General features: G+C 45.2%; 1 protein-coding gene across 1 annotated transcript in view; it reads left to right on the forward strand.

Annotated features, from left to right (window-relative positions):
- LOC119885848 (multiple epidermal growth factor-like domains protein 8) overlaps positions 1-19,829 on the forward strand; it is a 46,071-nt gene that overhangs the window by 3,118 nt on the left and 23,124 nt on the right. Inside the window, 11 exon segments of the mRNA XM_038696184.1 lie at positions 4,809-4,953; positions 5,389-5,742; positions 11,646-11,874; positions 11,980-12,137; positions 12,219-12,428; positions 12,729-12,909; positions 13,104-13,192; positions 14,042-14,255; positions 14,337-14,520; positions 15,636-15,775; positions 15,859-15,966. Coding sequence (XP_038552112.1) covers positions 4,809-4,953; positions 5,389-5,742; positions 11,646-11,874; positions 11,980-12,137; positions 12,219-12,428; positions 12,729-12,909; positions 13,104-13,192; positions 14,042-14,255; positions 14,337-14,520; positions 15,636-15,775; positions 15,859-15,966 — 2,012 coding nt within the window.

Consider the following 19,829-nt stretch of genomic DNA (forward strand, 5'->3'; position numbering starts at 1 on the left):
GGCCCTGTGGGAGTTACAGTGAGTAAAGCCTTTATTTACACACACTAAACACAACGTCCATCCAGCTGTCTGTGAAGTGGGGGCCTGATGTAGAGGAGTGACACAGCTGGGGAACAACAATCAGACTGAAGTCAGGCGATAAAGGCAAGAACTACAGTACACAAAAACTAACGTTAGAGACTAAATCAAGAGCTAAAATCAGAAAGTAAAAGGTATTATAAACTCTCTGCAACCTTACGTACAGATACGTTCCCTCCGTTGCGTTGGACTGACGCATTTCGGCACAAAGCGGTGAGCCGCGACCCGTCCTTTCCTGCAAAGACTGAGCCTCTGCTGCATGTTACTTTACCTGTTACCAGTTAGCCCGCTTGTTGTGGAGGTGATACTCTGTCCCAGTGTCAAATTCTAACCTACAAAATTCAACAACGCTGCTCAGTAAAACTATTGAAAAAATCTATTCTTTTGTCAGTGAAATAAAAGGTTCACATGAACTAACGTGTTTTGCATTTAGGAAAATATGCCAACTTTTCTGGAAATTGTTTCTGTAACTCTGGAGCTAGAGTCAGAGAGTAAAAAGGGACTAAAGCCTTATGTTTGTAGCTACTACATCTAGGGCTGCATGATCATCATCGCCATTATTCACCGGTTTTAGGGACACTTTCAAATTTAATATACAAGCAACTGTTTGAACATCCATGATGTGCTGCCTTTCAGCTAATGAACAAATCTTTGCATCAGAATAAGACTGGTCCTTAAAGTGCAAATTCACCTAGAAGCCAAATACAAATAACATTTTGCCCGCGGCTTTGCCCCGTCCTCTGCACACGTTAACTTTCAGTGGAAGCGTCTCAGACCCATTTCTATAGCTTAGCATGTTGTTGGCTTGTTGTTATTTTGTCCTTTTCTACTCTGCATGCCGGCCACGTCTCTCTGCGACCCGGTTTTGTTCGGTTGTCTGCGGGCTCGTGGACTTTTCTTCTCTACTCTGGACTGTAGCAGCAGGACGGAGCACGCAGCCTAATCCGCCCCTCGGCTGTAAGTTTAAGAAGCGCTCGATATGCAGCGGAGTTTTCCGTGAGCGGAGCACGCTTTTTAAATGGTGATATCGCCGTCGATCGTGTTCATTTCATTGTGGGAATCTAAAATCTTAATCGTGATCAATATTCGATTAATCGTGCAGCCCCAACTACATCTGAACGACAATTTGGCAGAATACAAATTTTCAGTACAATATGGCAAACTGGACCGAAAACTGATATTAATCATTAAAAAGTGTGTTGCAGGCAAAGACTAGCAGACCAGAGTGTTGTTTCAACCTGACGCGAGCTTCACATCAGCGTTCACACTAAAACGACCTCGGCTCCATAAACCCTCTGTGAATGGCTGAGTGACTGACTCAAAACTGTGATGGGTCAGTGAACTGTGACTACAGAACTACATCCGACAGTCAGGTGACTTTTTTGTTTATTTAGGAGTGAACCGACATGATTCTGTAAATTGCTGCAGTGTGGAAACGCATGTAAAAGCAGCTGGTGACAAGTTCGGTGAAGCCGGTCGGGGAGTATTATCAGAAGCAGAGTGATGAGGAACGTGAAGCTGATCTGAGGCCAGTCGGTCATGAAGAGCAGTGAGCGAAGAAGATCGACCTCGAACTGAAGTGGAAGAGTGTTTTCATCCTCTGAGGATCGCCGAGGCGAAGACTGACTAACCTTCTCTCTCTCTCTGCATCACTCTATGTCTCTCGGCCTCTCACGCTCTAATGACTTCATTATCTCTGTCCTTGTTTTTCTCGCTCCCCTACACTCTTATCTTTCTCTTCCCAGCCTACATGCTGAGAAACACTGACTGCAGTTTCTCTGCAAAAGTATCTGAAAATCCCCTCCACATGTGGACGGCCTCCACTGTTCTGGTTTCAGTCTTCGCTGGATGGGGTTCAGGTCAGAGCCAGTTCTTTACAGAGCTGCTTTGTTCACAGGGACATTATCATATTCAAACAGGAAATGCTCGTCCCAAACGGTTGTCTAAATTATCATCATAGGCTGCAGCATTAAGATTTCCCAGTTACGTTTTTTTAATATGTGAAGATCATTTCCCAGGAGGTTTCCAGGAGAGATCTTTAATGTGGCACTTTAAAGACCAGCTCCATTTAAACTCAACTAAATATTCATTTGTAATTTCTATATTACTGAAAAGTTTTTTCTTCACATTGGTAGCTTTCATGCTGCCTTTAAACTAGCTGGCCGGCCGCCACTGCCTTAATAAGCAACTTCATCAGAACGCTAAGGCCAAACCACCACCATCACTATGTATCTAAATCCACTAGTGTTTAGTTTCCCTTCGGTATCAGAAACCTTTTCATGAATTGTCCTTTCACCTGCCTTTTCCAAAAAACTAAACTACTAGAAGGTTTGAATATGAATTTGTTTCAGTGTAAGAGCGGAGGCCGCGCTCCAAGGTCATCAGGTGGGCCCCCTCTCATCATACTGTGTTTCATGGAGTTGGACCACAACACAGAGAAGGCCCAACAGAACCACCCTGCATCCACACTCTTAACAAAGCCCTCTGAAGCACGCCACAGCAAGCTAAGGACCATGTTGCTCTCACCGACCCCAGCAGCCCTGACCCCAGAGTTCTTTTCAGGAAATTAAGCTTTGCTAATTCCCCTTTATTTGAATAAGAGACAGACCAAAGGGACACTTCTGTTCATATATCTACATGGTGCATAATCAGTCCGATTGACAAAAATCCACACTTTATAGGACAATTTATACTTCTGCGTCGAGTCCACGCCATCGTGAACACCATTTACACTAGTTGGGCGGCGAGGTTCTTCTTTTTCGTTGGTGTTGGCGGAAAACAAACGACGGCGACTGAAACTCAGCGGATCATGTTGGAGTTGGAGCAGATTCAAAGTTCAACAGCAGCTACTTTTAGTGAAATTACTAAAAACGCAGAAACGAGAGAAGCAGTTGGAGGAGAAGGTTTGACCGAGCATTGAACCACCTGAGGCAGAGGAAGAAGAAGGACAAGTTGGAAATGTGAAGATAGCAGTAGTTATATTTTAGGGGAGGTGCGCCTCAAGCTACGGCCCAGAAGTAGGAATTGTTTTAATGCGCACACACACACACACACACACGCACACACACACACACACACACACACACACACACACACACACACGCACACACACTCGCTGTACACATTATTCTGTTTCAGACCCGAGCTCATAAATAACAAACCACTGAAGAGAAAGAGAGTGGAGCGTCTTCCCAGGAGAACGTCTGTGGCCGAGCTAAAGTGGGCGACCGTGTTTAAAAAAAAAAAAAAAAGAGTTCAGATCTTCTGAAAATAGAAACTTTATAAAAACTTCAAACAGATGAAATTAGCCTGTTTGTCCCTGATCAGTGTTTGCATGAAGTATTTAGTTCCAGGTGTCTAGATTTAGATCACAGAAGTTACAGGCTGCATAAAAGTTTGACTGGCCGATCAGACAAACGGCCCAACAGTCTGTTCTCTTTAAATCTCATGTTTGGACCCAAACCAACAACCTGTCAGTCCGTCTCTCAATGTAGTCGCTGCAGCAGGAGCTTCCTCAGACAAACACGAGGAAATAGTGCACTCGTTGGGGACTATTTCCAGCGGTGAGTGAGTATGTGGGGCCGAGTCAGAACAGTGTGTGTGGGGCCGAGTCAGAACAGTGTGTGTGGGCCGAGTCAGAACAGTGTGTGTGGGGCCGAGTCAGAACAGTGTGTGTCCGCGGTGATACAAGGAACATGTGACCCAGTGCAGCCGAGAGGCTCACTGATGGGTTTAATGGTTTCCATGGATCAGAGGACAGAGACACACAGGACTCATTAGGACATCCATGTACTGCTGAATACAGCTGCAACGATCGGTCGATTAATTGATTAGGGTGCAGTGGATGAGACGCGTGCCTTTGGTGTGGGAGACCCTTAACCCCTCGTTGCTCCAGAGGCGTGCGACCTCTGACATGTACAGCAATTGTAAGTCGCTTTGGATAAAAGCGTCAGCTAAATGAATAAATGTAAATGATTAGTGGGTCGAAAGAACAACATGCTGCATTGTTGGGTAATTTATGATAATAAATTAAGAGTCTTTGGGATTTTGGGCAGCTGGTTGGACAAAAGAAGCAATTTGAAGACGTCACTTTGGGCTTTTTCTTTTTAAAAGTCTGATGAGCATTTGTCACAATTTCTTGACATTTTCTAGACAAACTGAATAATCGGCACATTAGTTGACAATGAAAATAATGGTTGGCTGCAGCCCTACTGCTGAACGTGAAGAAAACCAGAACATATCACCAGACTTCTCTAGTAAAGTTCCAGTTTGATGCACCCATGAGTACTGGCTGTGTACGTACAGCATATAGGCTGAACTCCCACACATGGTCCTCCCTAACTCTAACCTCGCCCTGTTTCTCCACCCTGTAATTAACCCTAAAATAGAGCCCAGTTAAAGTGAGGAGTGGTCAACACACACACACACACACACACACACACACACACACACACACACACAGTCTCTCTGATCACACTGAGCTGTTATTGACCTCATGTTTCTGCTCTGATATCAAACCCTGTTAATCTTGTGCAGCAGTATCAGCTCCATCAAACCTCTTGTGTTCATGCTGCAGCGGTCGTCATGACAACAGCAACACAAAGATGTCTCAATGACAACAGCTGGATCATGTGATCTGCTGCACTGAAAACATCCAATTAGAGATGACACAGAGGAGGGGGGGGGGGGGGGTCAAATGAATAAAGATGCCTGTGACCTCTGACCTGCAGCTCCTCAAACACCTTCAAGGCTGACCCACCTGAGGAGGGTCAGGTGGAAACAGGGAGGCAGGGGCTCACCTGGGCAGTCGGCGGCCTTCCCGGGCCACAGTCCGCTCCGCTGGTGCCTCCGCCGCGGGGGAACGAGCTCCGGACGGTGGGGAGAACCAGCAGAACCAGCAGGCAGCAGGACCAGGAGACCCGGCACACTGGAGCCATAATGGAGGACGGTGGTGGGGAGGAGGAGGAGGAGGAGGAGGAGGAGAGGAGGAGGAGGAGTGTACTGGGACAGATGGAGGGATGAAGACAGAAGAGAGGCAGAGACTCAAAGGGATGAGATAAAGAGATAAATGGAGGTGAAGGGGGGAGAGAGAGGAAAAGAGGCCTAAAGGCAGATGGAGGTGTACAATGGGTAGGGAGGAGATAAAAAGGTAAAGAGGGAGAAAAATAAATCTGTTTTTCTGGATTCGTCCTTCAAAAAAATCCTCAGTACAAAAACAGGAGAATAATCAAATCCTGCAGCCAGAACCAGCCCTAAATCCTAACGTGCTCCATGTGCTGCCCTCCTGAAAACTCCTTCTGGGTCCCTCAGGAGGAAGGCTGCATGCTGAACCGGAGCAGAAACGGCTGCAAAACACGACGAGAAAGCCGGGAGGAGGGCTGCCGAGCGAAGCCCAGGATAACAAAGCCAAGCAGGGCCCGGGGCTTCACACACACACACACAGCGACCCCCACACCTCCGCCACCTCCTAAAACCAGTCTGCTCACAGCCCGGACTGAGCCTCCATCCCCCAGCCCCGCTGCCTCGCACTCCTCTAACCGGCGGGGAGAAGCGCGGAGCGCCGCGGAGACAAAAGGTCCAGGTAGAGATCCGAAAGGGGGCTTCAGCGGCACCCAGGCCGAAGAGGAGCGAGTGTGCGCCGGGGAGAGAGGACGGATGGATGCGGTAGGTCGGTCGGTCGAACTGGGAATCTTTTTTTTTTTTTGTCCTCCTGTTCTTTCTCCACTGAATCACATCAACAAAGGCTGAGACCACGTGACCTGCAGGAGACCACTCCCACAGAGAGAGAGAGAGAGAGAGAGAGAGAGAGAGAGACAGGAACAATGACATGTCCCTCTGTCGATGCTCTGATTAAATGCTTTCTGTTTGCTTGATATCACTTTTGCAGTAAACAAACATGCAATCAGAGGCTGCAGCTGAGGCTGATGGGAGTGTCATTAGTTTTTCAGGTATGTATATAAATGTCCACCTGCTGGTGGCGCTAGAGGAAAAGTTGGAGGATCCCCAAAGTCAGAAGGTTTCATCCTCCGGGATCAGACGTGTTTTTAACAAAATGTCATGTTAATCCGTCCCACACTTGATATTTCAGTCCTAAGTGGTGGACCGGCCTGCGGACTGATATTACATCCCTGCAGCTGCTCGTAAAGGTTACCAACTTTTTAATAAACTTGTTTATTTATATTTTCTGCCAATAGAGAGAGTGAACATGGTCAGCACAGAACAGAAACCCCCTCTCAGTGTCTCTGGGCCTAAAACATGTCAGTCCAAACCCTTTTTAATAAAAGTCCTTACTACTTTCATACAAGGGCGTCACTTTGTGCTGAAAAGTGGTGGGGCCATTTAAGGGCTCAGATTGGGAGTGCAGTGATACACTTGCACCTGAAACGTGAACAAATATTCACTTCTGTGATATATGATTTGGGGGGTCTGGGGCCCCCAGAAGATTTTGAGCATTAAACACTTAATTTCCTGCATTCTGGAGACATTCTCCGGACCAATTTATGCTTGTAATGTCTTTTATATATCTAAATGGAAACACAAAATTCAGGTGTAAGGTGACAATACAAAATATAAAAATATTAATGTAGTAATCAGCAACTTGTTTGTTGTAAGTTACTTTCTTAGACAATTCACATTCGTTGCTTTGCATGTTTCTTGTCGTGTTCATTTTTAATTGGGGAAAAGATGCCTTGACAGAGGATTAGAGTGCATGTAATGGATGTAACAAACTGTGTAAAAGTCTAACTTTGATTTATGTTGACCATGTTTTCAACTTGCAATTCTCAGAATCAGCCACAGTGGCAGTAAATGCCCATCTCAACCTGGTTGTTGGATATCATCTGTCAGCCAGCCATGAACACCAAAACACCGGGCATCTGTCTCATGATGGTCTGCAGGAATTAAAAGTTTTGTTGTTTTCCTACGAGTGTAAGGCCTCAGTCTCAGATTGATAATTCCGTAATAACACAGGGATGAATTACTCCAGTTGTGGAAAATAACTAAATACATTTACTCTAGTACTGTACTTAAGTACACATTTGAGGTACCTTACTTTACTTGAGTATTTTCTTTTCTACCTGTACTCCACCGCATCTCAGAGGGACCACTGAGACCATTTTTATCATCACGCCTGGATTACTGCAACAGCCTTTTTACTTCCTTGACCCAAAAATCTAACGATGGACTCCAGACTGTCCAGAACTCAGCTGCCAGGCTTTTAACCAGAACAAAGAAATATGAACACATCGCCCATGTTTTAGCTTCATCACACTGGCCCCCAGTATGTTTTAGAACAGAGTTTTATTGATCACTTTTAAAGCTCTCCATGGCCTCTCACCTCTGAATTTAGTCCCACACACACCAGCACGTATCCTCGGCCACTGTATACTCCACCACGGCCGCCCTGCTGATGCACGCACGTACAAACAGGTAGCGGCCTCTAATACACCACCTAGCAGCATCACAGCCACTGATCACTATGGCAGTAGGCTACTACTTTAAAAAGGCATGGCCGTGACCAGCTATGAGGTCACCGAGGTCCGGACCTCCGTAATTATATTTAGTCTATAGTCTACCCCCCCCCCCCCCCCACAGAATCTTTTGAGCATTAAACTCTTAATTTCCTGCATTCTGGAGACATTTTCTGCACCAATTTATGGTGGAAATGTCTTTATTTGTATGAATATCTTGCTTGTGAAACAAAAAGTAAAAGTATTTAAATAACATTTATTTTAATTATTCCTGCAGCCCGATGCAGTTTAGTGTGAAGATTTATGTGAAGTGTTATGTATTCCAGTAACACCAAAAGAGTTGAAACGATTTATTGCCTTGTGAAAAATATACAAATTATTAATGAAACTAAGTCATAAATATATACTTGAAACCAGTAGCATAGAAAACATGCACATTGTGGCATAGTTTGCTTTGCTGTTGCTGCTCCTGTGATAAACCTAGTGAATACTAAAGAAGACCGTGGTCTCTGTGTGAACTGATTATTTTGTAGAAAAGTAAAAATGTTGTTGAGTTAATATACACTGCTCAAAAAATAAAGGGAACACTAAAATAACACATCCTAGATCTGAATGAATGAAATAATCTCATTAAATACTCCTTTCTTTACATAGTTGAATGTGCTGACAACAAAATCACACAAAAATGATTAATGGAAATCAAATTTATCAACCCATGGAGGTCTGGATTTGGAGTCACACTCAAAATCAAAGTGGAAAACCAAACTACAGGCCGATCCACTTTGATGTAATGTCCTTAAAACAAGTCAGAATGAGGCTCAGTAGTGTGTGTGGCCTCCACGTGCCTGTACGACCTCCCTACAACGCCTGGGCTCCTGATGAGGTGGCGGATGGTCTCCTGAGGGATCTCCTCCCAGACCTGGACTAAAGCATCCGCCAACTCCTGGACAGTCTGCGGTGCAACGTGGCGTTGGTGGATGGAGCGAGACATGATGTCCCAGATGTGCTCAGTTGGATTCAGGTCTGGGGAACGGGCGGGCCGGTCCATAGCATCAATGCCTTCCTCTTGCAGGAACTGCTGACACACTCCAGCCACATGAGGTCTAGCATTGTCTCGCAACCGCACCAGCATATGGTCTCACAAGGGGTCTGAGGATCTCATCTCGGTACCTAATGGCAGTCAGGCTACCTCTGGCGAGCACATGGAGGGCTGTGCGGCCCCCCAAAGAAACGCCACCCCACACCATTACTGACCCACTGCCAAACCAATCATGCTGGAGGATGTTGCAGGCAGTAGAACGTTCTCCACGGCGTCTCCAGACTCTGTCACGTCTGTCACATGTGCTCAGTGTGAACCTGCTTTCATCTGTGAAGAGCACAGGGCGCCAGTGGCGAATTTGCCAATCTTGGTGTTCTCTGGCAAATGCCAAACGTCCTGCACGGTGTTGGGCTGTAAGCACAACCCCCACCTGTGGACGTCGGGCCCTCGTACCACCCTCATGGAGTCTGTTTCTGACCGTTTGAGCAGACACATGCACATTTGTGGCCTGCTGGAGGTCATTTTGCAGGGCTCTGGCAGTGCTCCTCCTGCTCCTCCTTGTACAAAGGCGGAGGTAGTGGTCCTGCTGCTGGGTTGTTGCCCTCCTACGGCCTCCTCCACGTCTCCTGATGTACTGGCCTGTCTCCTGGTAGCGCCTCCATGCTCTGGACACTACGCTGACAGACACAGCAAACCTTCTTGCCACAGCTCGCATTGATGTGCCATCCTGGATGAGCTGCACTACCTGAGCCACTTGTGTGGGTTGTAGACTCCGTCTCATGCTACCACTAGAGTGAAAGCACTGCCAACATTCAAAAGTGACCAAAACATCAGCCAGGAAGCAAGGAACTGAGAAGTGGTCTGTGGTCACCACCTGCAGAACCGCTCCTTTATTGGGGGCGTCTTGCTAATTGCCTATAATTTCCACCTCCATTTGCACAACAGCATGTGAAATTGATTGTCCTAAGTGGACAGTTTGATTTCACAGGAGTGTGATTGACTTGGAGTTACATTGTGTTGTTTAAGTGTTCCCTTTATTTTTTTGAGCAGTGTATTTGTCTTGGTTAAAAAAAAGCCCTTTTTTTCATTTGAGTCTCTGCCCACCAAAATGTCTGTGCACGTCCCTGCTCATGAAGATTTGCTGCTTTTCCTTTCTATAATTGAGTGAGCCAAGACCTTATTTTGAAAAGACGTCACATGTGTATCCTCCACTTTGATAAGTTAATCGTACGTGATGATCGAATCACGTACAAGAAGGCTCATTAGATTCCCAGCCTGTCTCCAGGTAAGACCCTCGTGCTGCAACAGAGAGAAGAATAAAGTCTCAGCTTCTCTGCTGGGTTTGTTTCCCTGCATTTACCATAAAGGCTGGAATACGTGTGCACTCCAGATTCAAGCGCGGCTCACTTTGCGGCGCAGTGGATTCAAACGCTCCGGGAACTGGTGAGTTTACGGTCATGCAAATGTGCAAAATAATGTTGATTATTGGAATAAGTTTTCGGTTAACTAGCTTAGTAACGTTTCCTTTCTGTTGTGACAGCCTGCTGAGAGAGCTGGCTGCTGATGCTTTTATCTAAAAGGATAAGAATGATTATCAAACTAATGCATAGACTGATATATGTAACGTTATAATGCCGCATGTGTGATAACCTCAGTGTGACAGTGAGATTGGTGCACTTTGGTATCGTTACTGTGAAGTTAATTTACATGAGACTAACTAAGGGGGCTTTCACACCTACCTGGTTTGGTCCGGACTTTCGGACTTTTCAGTTTTTTTCAAAATTGCAGGTGTGACCTCCCCAGTAACAGACGGAATTTGGTCCGATGAAAAGAGGTAGTCTCGGTCCGGATCAAACTGAACCATGGTTCGGTTCGTTTCTGGTGTGAGAGCATTTTTTTGGATGGTTCGGACTATTTACAGGAAGTTCGGCGTTTGCTGTATAAATCGGAAACAAACATATGCACGGAGACATGCATTGAAATTAGGACACAAATAAATCTCCCGTGACAGCTCATCTTTTCAAACAGACGGCCGCTGCAGAAGCTCACTGCCACACATCTCTCAGGTCTCTGCTCAAACGGAGGTGCAGAAGGATCGCTTGGGGTCTCCTCCTCCTGTCGACGACCTTATTATGTTCGCACAACGAGGACGTTGCGACAAAGTTAGTCTTCAGTACAGTTGGTGCTGCAGTAATGCTATAATAATAACAATATATTGGTGGCAAATATGCATATGTTCATTTTTTATTCATTCATTCTTGTCAAAGACACCCGCTGAACTGTTTAATAAACCAATCAATGTGAAGTACAGGGAGACGCAGCCAACGAGATGATGACGATGTGTCATGTAAAGTCCTTTATAGTTTTTTCACTGAAAGTCGCACCAACTTTCAGGTGTGAAAGCCTCCTCAGTGTTAGCTCCATCAGAGTTAGTATTTTCCACCGGCTTCCTCGGAGTTTACCTGCATGTGTTTACTTTTGCAATGTGAAAGAGTTTATTCACTTGAAACAGACACCAATTAGGACTTAAGTTTTATCAAGATGTTTGTTTGGTTGAGGAAAAAGGACTGAAAAAAGCTTTTACTTCATTTTACTCGTGCATATCTGTTGACAAAGATTTTATCAACATTGTTTTTTATGATGTGCCTCAGATTTGTGAAGTGATCCACTGTTTGGCATCAAGTGTTTGTTCTGACCATAAAGAGAAGTTTAAACCACAATTAACGTTCAGGTTTCTTTCATTTTCACTCAGGAGCAAAAATCAGCCTTTAAACTCGAAAAAAATAAAGATTTGTTACTTATCGTGATAATTATCGATATCAAAAGATATTAAACTTTTTATCGGGATAACATTTTTGGCCATATTTTTCAGTCTTCAGTGATATGTGAACATGAAGGCGACTGCAGAGGCCACACCAAGTAGTACGACTTGTGGATTTAAATAGAAGTAATCCTGTATGTCCTGCAGACACGGTTCCTTTGTCTTGTGAGCAAGATCAAGTGCTGACATTGAGGAGGTTGGTCCACATTTGCTGCACGATGCTGCTGCATTTTTATAGCGCATAGTAGGACAAACACCAAGCGATTCGTTCACCTTTTTTCTCCCAGCGATGGCCTCCCCCATCTTTGTCTGCTTCACCCTGGTGGTTCTGCTGTCGGCTGAGGCGCCTTTGTGCCGGGCAGGGGACTGCAGAGGCCACAGGCGAGTGTTGAGGGGACCGCCAGGCTACGTCACAGATGGCCCAGGATACTACCCTGTCAATGGGAACTGCGAGTGGCTTATCGAAGGTATAATGTGCTCAGATGTTGCCTTGTGTGCAGGAAAATTGCAGATGACCAAGTAACTCGCAGACTGACAGGTACTCTCACTCCCACCATTTTTATATCTTCCAGCTCCAGGCAACCGCATCGTCTGAAATTTCACCTTCATGGACACAGAGTGTGCCTACGACTACCTGTTCGTCTATGATGGAGACTCCTACCAGAGCCCTCTCCTTGCCAGTCTGAGTGGCAACACTCAGCCTCAACCTGTTGAAGCCAAGTCCGGCAAGGTAACCAATGAAGACCGGACCTGAAAGAAGCTCTGTGGCAAATCTTAACTTTGTGTCTGTGATTTGATTTCCTTGGTCCAGATGCTGCTTCATCTCTTCAGTGATGCTAATTACAACCTGCGAGGCTTCAATGCAACCTACACCTTCTCTTTGTGCCCTGGAGCCTGTGGCGGTCATGGCCGCTGTGACTCCTCTACATTAAAGTGTGACTGCGATCAGGGTTGGGGTGGGCCAGCTTGTACAACCTCTCTGTGCTCCCAGGCTTGTTCTGTGAATGGCCAGTGTGACACGGTAAGAGTGGAGTCTAATCCTGGGCCCTGTTTACACATATGTTGAGGCTGAAATGGCTCGTAGGTACAAAAGTTTTGAATTTGTGCAGCTGAATCAGCGTATTCCTTTGGTCAAAATGTCTTGCTGGCAGCTCTTCTATGTGCACAGCAAACTCCTCTCCCTCCTTTCCACCTGCGTCCTGCTGCAACAACTCGCACACAGGAAGAGTCACTCACCCTTCACTGAATAAGCTCTTATTATGGCAGTTGTGCAGTTTATGAAGCGTTGCTTCTTGGTCTTCTTCTCCATGTTTTGCCTCAGAAAGGAGAGCGCTGTCTGTGTAACCCAGGCTTCCTGGGTCACAGCTGCCAGCTTGGTTTCCATAGCGACAGTGGTGCAGGGCAGTGGTGGCGTGTGAGCGGTGAAAACCCCTACACGCCTCCCAGGACGGCTTCTGCTGGCGTATACCTGTCCTCCACTGGAGCCATGTACTTGTTTGGCGGTGAGAGTTGTTTTAATATTTGCGAACACCCCCCCCCCCCACCCAAAACATTTATTAAACTATAACTTAAACTTGCACACTGTTTAGTTAGAAATAGCTTTTAAGGGTTTAACTTTTACTCTTCTCTGATATCTGACAGTGGTTCTGGTGATTAATGACATCTGTGTATTTGGGTTTTCTTCTTTTCCCTCTAGGGTTTGACCTGAACAGAGCTCTTGGTGACTTGATCATATATAACTTCACATCCAACCAATGGGAAAGCAGGTCTCATGGTCACTCTCCTGTAAGTAGTTTGTGGATTAGTTGTTGCATATAAAGTGAGTTTTGTGAAAAACATTTAAACTAAACTGTCCCACAAAATTGGTTTCCACCGCTGAACCGTAGATCATTTGTAAATTCAGATATGAATAGAGAACCTAAGGCCCCTTCCCATGGACCACCGTGGGACCTTATTTCGGAAAAACATTAGCTGTCTCTCGTCGTTGAATACCGTACATTTTTATTTTATCTTATTTATTTATAGCTGCTCAAACATCCATCCATCCATCGTCAACCGCTTATCCTGCGTACAGGGGGGCCTGGAGCCTATCCCAGCTTGCATCGGGCGAAAGGCGGGGTACACCCTGGACAGATCGCCAGTCCATCGAAGGCTGCTCAAACATTTATCAGATAATAGAAGAGGTCTCCATCTTAAGCCGTATTTTACCACCTATCCCAGGGGGAATCATACCTTTAGATGATAGGCTGAAGCAGTCGCCATTCAGAGAAGAGTCTTACAGGACTGTCTTTCTATTATAGAACGTACAATCTGTTTTTATTTAAAGTTGAACAAATCTAATGTGAGTAATCCTCTATGTAAAAAGCAATTAGCTGCTGCGCATGCTATGCTAACTGGTAACAAAAATGTCTTTCTCCAAACCTACTCAAAATTGTCCATCAAGAAATAGAGAAAGATGAAATATCAAAAAGGTCTAATCTACAGCATAGGTCACAGGGCTGGAGAGACCTTCTAAGCAGGATGTCTGTGGTGTATGGTCTCCTGTTATCTAATTTCTCCTAGTCAGATTTGTTTAATTACATTTCCCTTTCTTTCACTTCCTTCCTGCACTGTTCGGCTCTCTTACGTCGTCAGGTGGCTCGTCATTCCCACACAGCTGTGGAGTGGATGGGTAATATGGTGATCTTTGGAGGAGAACTAGCCAATGGCTCCCTGGCCAGTGACGTCTGGATGTATCGGCCACTCCACGACGACTGGCAGCAGCTTGGCTTTTCAAATTCACAGAGTGCTCCTAAACTGGCCAATCACGCTGCAGCTGTAGTAGATAGTTATCTCTATGTGTTTGGAGGTAGGCTTCACATTATATCGTCAGTTTGCAGTCTGTGTCTGGATGGGCACAGGTTAAGCAGCATCTCGCCTTATTTCCCAGGTCGCACTGAGGAGGATCTCTTTTCATCTTCTCTGTACCGGTTTGGCCTGAATAGCTCTGGAGGGTGGGAGACTGTTCAGCCCACTGCTGGAAAGCCCCCGGCCACTGCTGGCCACTCCATGGTGTTCTACAGCCCATCCAGGACCCTGCTGGTCTACGGAGGCCACAGGCCTACCACTACCAGGCACACACCCACTCATGCATGACCAAATTGGAAACAGAAATACACACACAGCCAGTTGGAAAAGCATGAGAAAATATGGACGCATCAACATTTTGTGATGCAAACAACATTTTTCTGTCCATTCCTTCACAGTGAATTATAAACTATCTGTCCCTCTATGCCTAGTGCAGACTACACGACTTTATGTCTTGTAACGGGAGTCTTGAAGTCGCCGTTGCGTTCACACTACATGAGCTGAGAACGGCTGGTCTCCACGTTTTGTCAAGAAAACACACGCGAGAAGAATTACGGGAAATAAACCGAAACCATGTGCAAAACAGGAGTTGTTTATTTTATATAGGCTGTGTCTGAAATCACCCACTACTCACTATATAGTGGATTATATAGTGAGCTCGACATTTTGTAGTGCTCTCTGCATGTATAGTGAGATTAATATACCTTATATAGTCCACTCAATGTATCCCAGTATGCATTTTGAAAAGTAGTGTACAACCGATGGTCACTTTCCAAGCCCTATATACCATCATGCATTGCGCTGATGAAAAAAACAGTCCACCAATCGATTGTCCGCGGCAATGAAGTACGGCGCCAAAATAGTGATCGGAGTAGTGTCCGACAGTGTTGTTTTCATTATGTGTGTGAGCTCACAATATAGTCCTCTACATACAACTCCCTACATAGGCGGATGTGAATGAGCGGTGATTTCAGACACAGTCATTGTGTATATATAATAAAACACAAAAAAGGAAAATGAATAAAAAGTAGCTGCCTGCTCTCATTGGCTGAATGTGGATGCCGAGTTGCCAACTCTTCCAGATATTTAGCATGCTAGATGTGCTCTTTGAGTGCAGATTGGTGAGTACCAATCGCTCGCTGATTGATCGCCAGTCGTCCCCTGACTCTCGTAGGCTATACTGTGAACTAGGCTTAGATCAGAATAAATGTGATTCCTGTACTTAAATAAAGCTAAAGATCAGAATAGCAGACATAGAAATCATTTAAAATAATAAAACAAGTGTTACCCAACTAACCTTTTGATATTAAGAGTAAATAAGAAAGTAAGAAGCATCTTTTATAGATATTTCAAGAACACTTGTTGATATATTCCTTTATAGGTTTAGTACGAAAGTGAACAACATCGACGTTTTCCACGTGGACTGGCGGTTTTGGACTTCGCTCAGTTCCCCAGCAACAGGCCCCAGACAGAGAGCTTTCCACTCAGCCACTGTCATTGGAAACTACATGGTGGTCTACGGTGAGCCTCCAGAAAATTAACAGGTCCACTTTAATCAGTTCAGTCCAGTGTATGTTTATTTTCTTCCTGCCTTTCTCTCCAAGGGGGGACTGTACTTGGTCACCAACAGGGGAAGTGCTACGACGAGGAGATCTTCTTTTACCATCTCAGCTGTTACCAATGGGTCTCTGCGGGGGAGAGATGGTCACCTAGTGAGTTCCTATAGACTGTGTCTTCTGTCACACACATGCAGTATTCATGTACAACTACAGGGTTCCCCGGTTCTTGGAAAACCTGGAAAACAGTTGACCAAATTTCAAGTCATGGAAAACACTTGGAAAAGTAAAGTTGTCTTCTTGTGTTGTCCTGGAATATTATTTTAACATTATGTTGCTCGGTTATGTTACGGCAGCGTTGTGAACACACCCCGATTCACGTCACATGGTAGCACAGGTTGGATGACATTTGTTGGTGCACCGTTTGGTTGTTTCAGTACGCCTGTTGCTGGTGTGCTGTTTCCTTGTCATGAAAAAATTAAATAGGGGAAAAGAATAAACTTTCAATAGTTTGAATTTGTAGCATGACCACGATTTTTTTTAACACATTTATGAGAATTAATACCAAATTATGAATTTTAATATTCAGAAAATATTAATTCACAAAGCTTCTCGTTTTGCGGGGCACCACCGGAGATCCAATTCGCCCAGAGTCTCTGGACCTCTGAGTATGGTTAATAACTAGACAATTATTCACTAGTAATCAGTTAGTTAACAATCGCTCAATTATCTTAAATCAGTCAGTCAATCTCATATCGAAGGGGTAAATTCTCTTGGCAGGGACTTGGAGACAGGCAATACATACACAATTCCTTTGGTCACAGTGAGATTTATTAACTAATTAAGGTGATATAAAAATGCGGTTAAATACATCAAAGAAACAAACAATGGCTAAACAATGAGAAGGTTCTATTGTGGGGAGCATGTGACTCATACGGGCAGCTAATGAACGCGAGCTATGAGTTTTGGTCTTACTGCGTGTCGCTTCTCCCAGCTGGGTGCTGGTCAACGGCCTCTCACTGGCTGAGATCCGTGCGTTCTCGGTTAGGACAGCTTAAAGCCGTCGACCGGCCGCTTTCTCTGCCAGGGAATTGCTCCCGAGGTCCGTCTTTTGTAGGCTTATTGAAGAAACTTGCAGTGGAGGCCAACCCTGGCTCGGGTCAGAGGTTTGGTCGTCCTTTGTTACTGCTGGCGGAACCACATGCCGAGGTCCGACCTCAGTGTGGTTAGCTCGACGAATAAAGCTTAAGAACAGAACTTGGTCGTTCTTCAATTAAACTAGTGTAACTTAACGGACTGATAACTTTAACAAAATAAAACCAAAGAAAATAAAACGCAAGTAAAGTTGCTTTTAAACGAGAGAAAAATCGATGTCGCGGCGCTACGCATGTGTTGCTTGAAAACCAACAAATGCTTTGTTGCACCAGGCCGAAGATCTTAGGGCGTTGCCGAGAGAGGGGCACGCTGGGCGCGTGCCGAAGCTCAGTTGGATAGCCAGGAACAAACAGAGGACAAGAAGAGCGAACAAGCGTGTGTGTCGCTGTTTTGTCTGTTGGGACAGTCCTTTGTCCCCTGAGGGAGGGCTTGTCTTTTCTTTAACTTTAATACGTCTTAATCAAGAAAATCTATTTGCGCGTATTGTAATCAAATATCTTCCCACAATCAAACCTTAATTGTCAACGGTTGTATCGTACTTAGTTTAAGCACTTGATAAAAGGAAAACAGTCAGTAGTTCAACTTTGAGGCTAGCATTTCAGAATGGCATGTAATACTTATTTTGTCCACTTGGGGGAGCTGGGGTTACATGAGGATAGCTCTGCTTAACCCTAAAACAATCTTTGCTCAGGAGCTGGGAAATTTAGTCAATTTAGTTATTTTTAACCTTAAATTTGAGCTGGAAAATTGCTCGAGTAGTATAGGATGACAATTTCTATCATCATTTCTAAATGAAGAGTCATGAAGTGTTGTGAACAAAGCATTGGTTACAAATAAAATGGATAAAGTCATGTGACCTTGCTGAAAATTAAAACACTGAAAAATTAACTTATTTAGATTATTTTCAACAACAGACAATAACAACAACATGGTAACATAACTACTAAAATGGAATGGGGAGACCTAGTTGAGTAACTGAAAAATGTAATTGAACAAGATAATTTGAGTCTTGAGGAGACAGTACTCTGTTTACACAAAGGAATTTAGGGCTGGATGTCCTGGAGTTCCTCAAATTTGCATCTGGCTGTGAAAAGGAGAAAATCCTTTGATGTGAGGTAATCAAACAAAGAGGAAGGTCAGTTGCCATGGTTACGTGTGTGTGTGGGGGGGGCAAGTTTAGGGTTTCTTGCTCTCTCTTACGAAGAGAGAGCTGTTGAGGATTTCTGTTAATTATTAATTTATTAGGACATTATCGTTCCCGACAAGTCCCATGGGAATTTTCTGAAGCTTGATTTGGTCCAGAACAGATGAATGTTTGTCTGTGTTATGAGACACGTTTTGGTCATTATAGACTTTGCATCTTTGTGTGCTGTTGTCTAAATTATCTTGGCCTGGGAGGAAATGTTTGTTTCGCTGATTCAATTAGGGGTTCAATCCAGTCAAATTGTGGGCGTGACAAGGGAGAAGAAATGCCTCTCCGTTGTAAGGAGGCTCTGTGTGATGGTTTTGCTGGTTGAGACTGGCAGCAAACCTTACAGGTTTTGATGTAGTCTGCTACATCTTTTTGCATGTTTGGCCAATATGCTACTTGTTTTAGTGCACTGTGTGTTGCTTTGAATCCATTGTGCCTTTTGTAAGGTGAGTCATGGGCGTGCATGAGCATCACCCCCCTGTGGCTCTGAGGCACCACGAACGCAGGTGAAGTGCGGGCGTCTGAGACATACGAGAGAATGCCCTTAACAACACGCAAAGAAGAGCGCACCAGGTAAAGGTGTTTCAAGCCAGGGATGGAATCAAGCTCAGTGTTGGAGACAGGCTCTGCGTCAGAAAGGCAGAGGAGCATTTTGCTAATGGCGGGATCAAGAGTTTGAAGCCGAATTAGGTCAGAGTCACCAAGAGAGTCAGGGACTGAGATTTGTGGCGCAGAGGCGGCTGTCACAGACAAGCCTGCTGCCTGGGCTCTGGTGGCGTCGCAAGTCATAAGGGCGGGATGGGTGGGGAGCAAATCCGCTTGGGAGTGCTGGGGTGTGTCTTTAACAGCACCCTGTTTACCTAGTGCTGTAAACTTGGTGTCAAGTTCAGCTGTAGGATGAATATATGTGGTGTCTGACCCCCCTCTCATGCCTTTATGTAAAGTCGTGGAAGATGGTTCTGGTGAAGTGTTGACAGAGAAGGCGGTGACAGTTTGTGCAACCATCTCATCGTTATTTGTCATGTTGCCTCTGGAAACCGAGTCGTTGGTAAGCGGTAAAGAAGGAAGGCTGACAGTAGCATTTGAAGGCTCAGTGTGAATCACTTCCTTATCAGAGAGGTCAGGAGGCAAGGAAGAAGGCGTGTGCCCCATCTCTGCAGTCCTGAGCTCACAGTCATGAGTGTCGGTGCTGATCGGCCAATCCAGTGGAGTGGTTTTGGGGATCAGTGCGTCATTTCTGTGATGTATTCAGACAGTGAGATAGGCAGGGGTCGTCTCACCTGTGCCCAGATCGTCAAGTTCTGAAAGTCAAGCAGTGGCTCAAAGCGGTTAAGGAAGTCTTTGCCAATGAGTAGAGGAATGGCGTCAAATGGTAAGACATACACCGGGTGGATGAGGTCCATGGGACCGATAGACATGTGGACTAATGTCATGGCTGTCAAATTGAGGTTTTCAGGGCCAAGTGGCTGGACCTCAGGGTCACAAGTCTGTAGTCTCAAGTCTTTGTGGGAGTGTTTTCAAGTGTTACAGGCAGGTAGAATTTCCGTGAAACTCCCCTTTCAGTAAGGTGACACAAGAAGTGTTGGGAGGGCGGACTGCCCTGAGTGGCTTTGGACTCTGTGAGAGGATTCTCTCTTGAGTTGGACTGTACCACCAGGAGTGTCCTGGAGGG

Source organism: Micropterus salmoides, unplaced genomic scaffold (genome assembly GCF_014851395.1).
Source record: "Micropterus salmoides isolate LMB-PRFRI ecotype aquatic unplaced genomic scaffold, ASM1485139v1 Ms_hic_scaffold_1, whole genome shotgun sequence".
Lineage (NCBI taxonomy): Eukaryota > Metazoa > Chordata > Actinopteri > Centrarchiformes > Centrarchidae > Micropterus > Micropterus salmoides.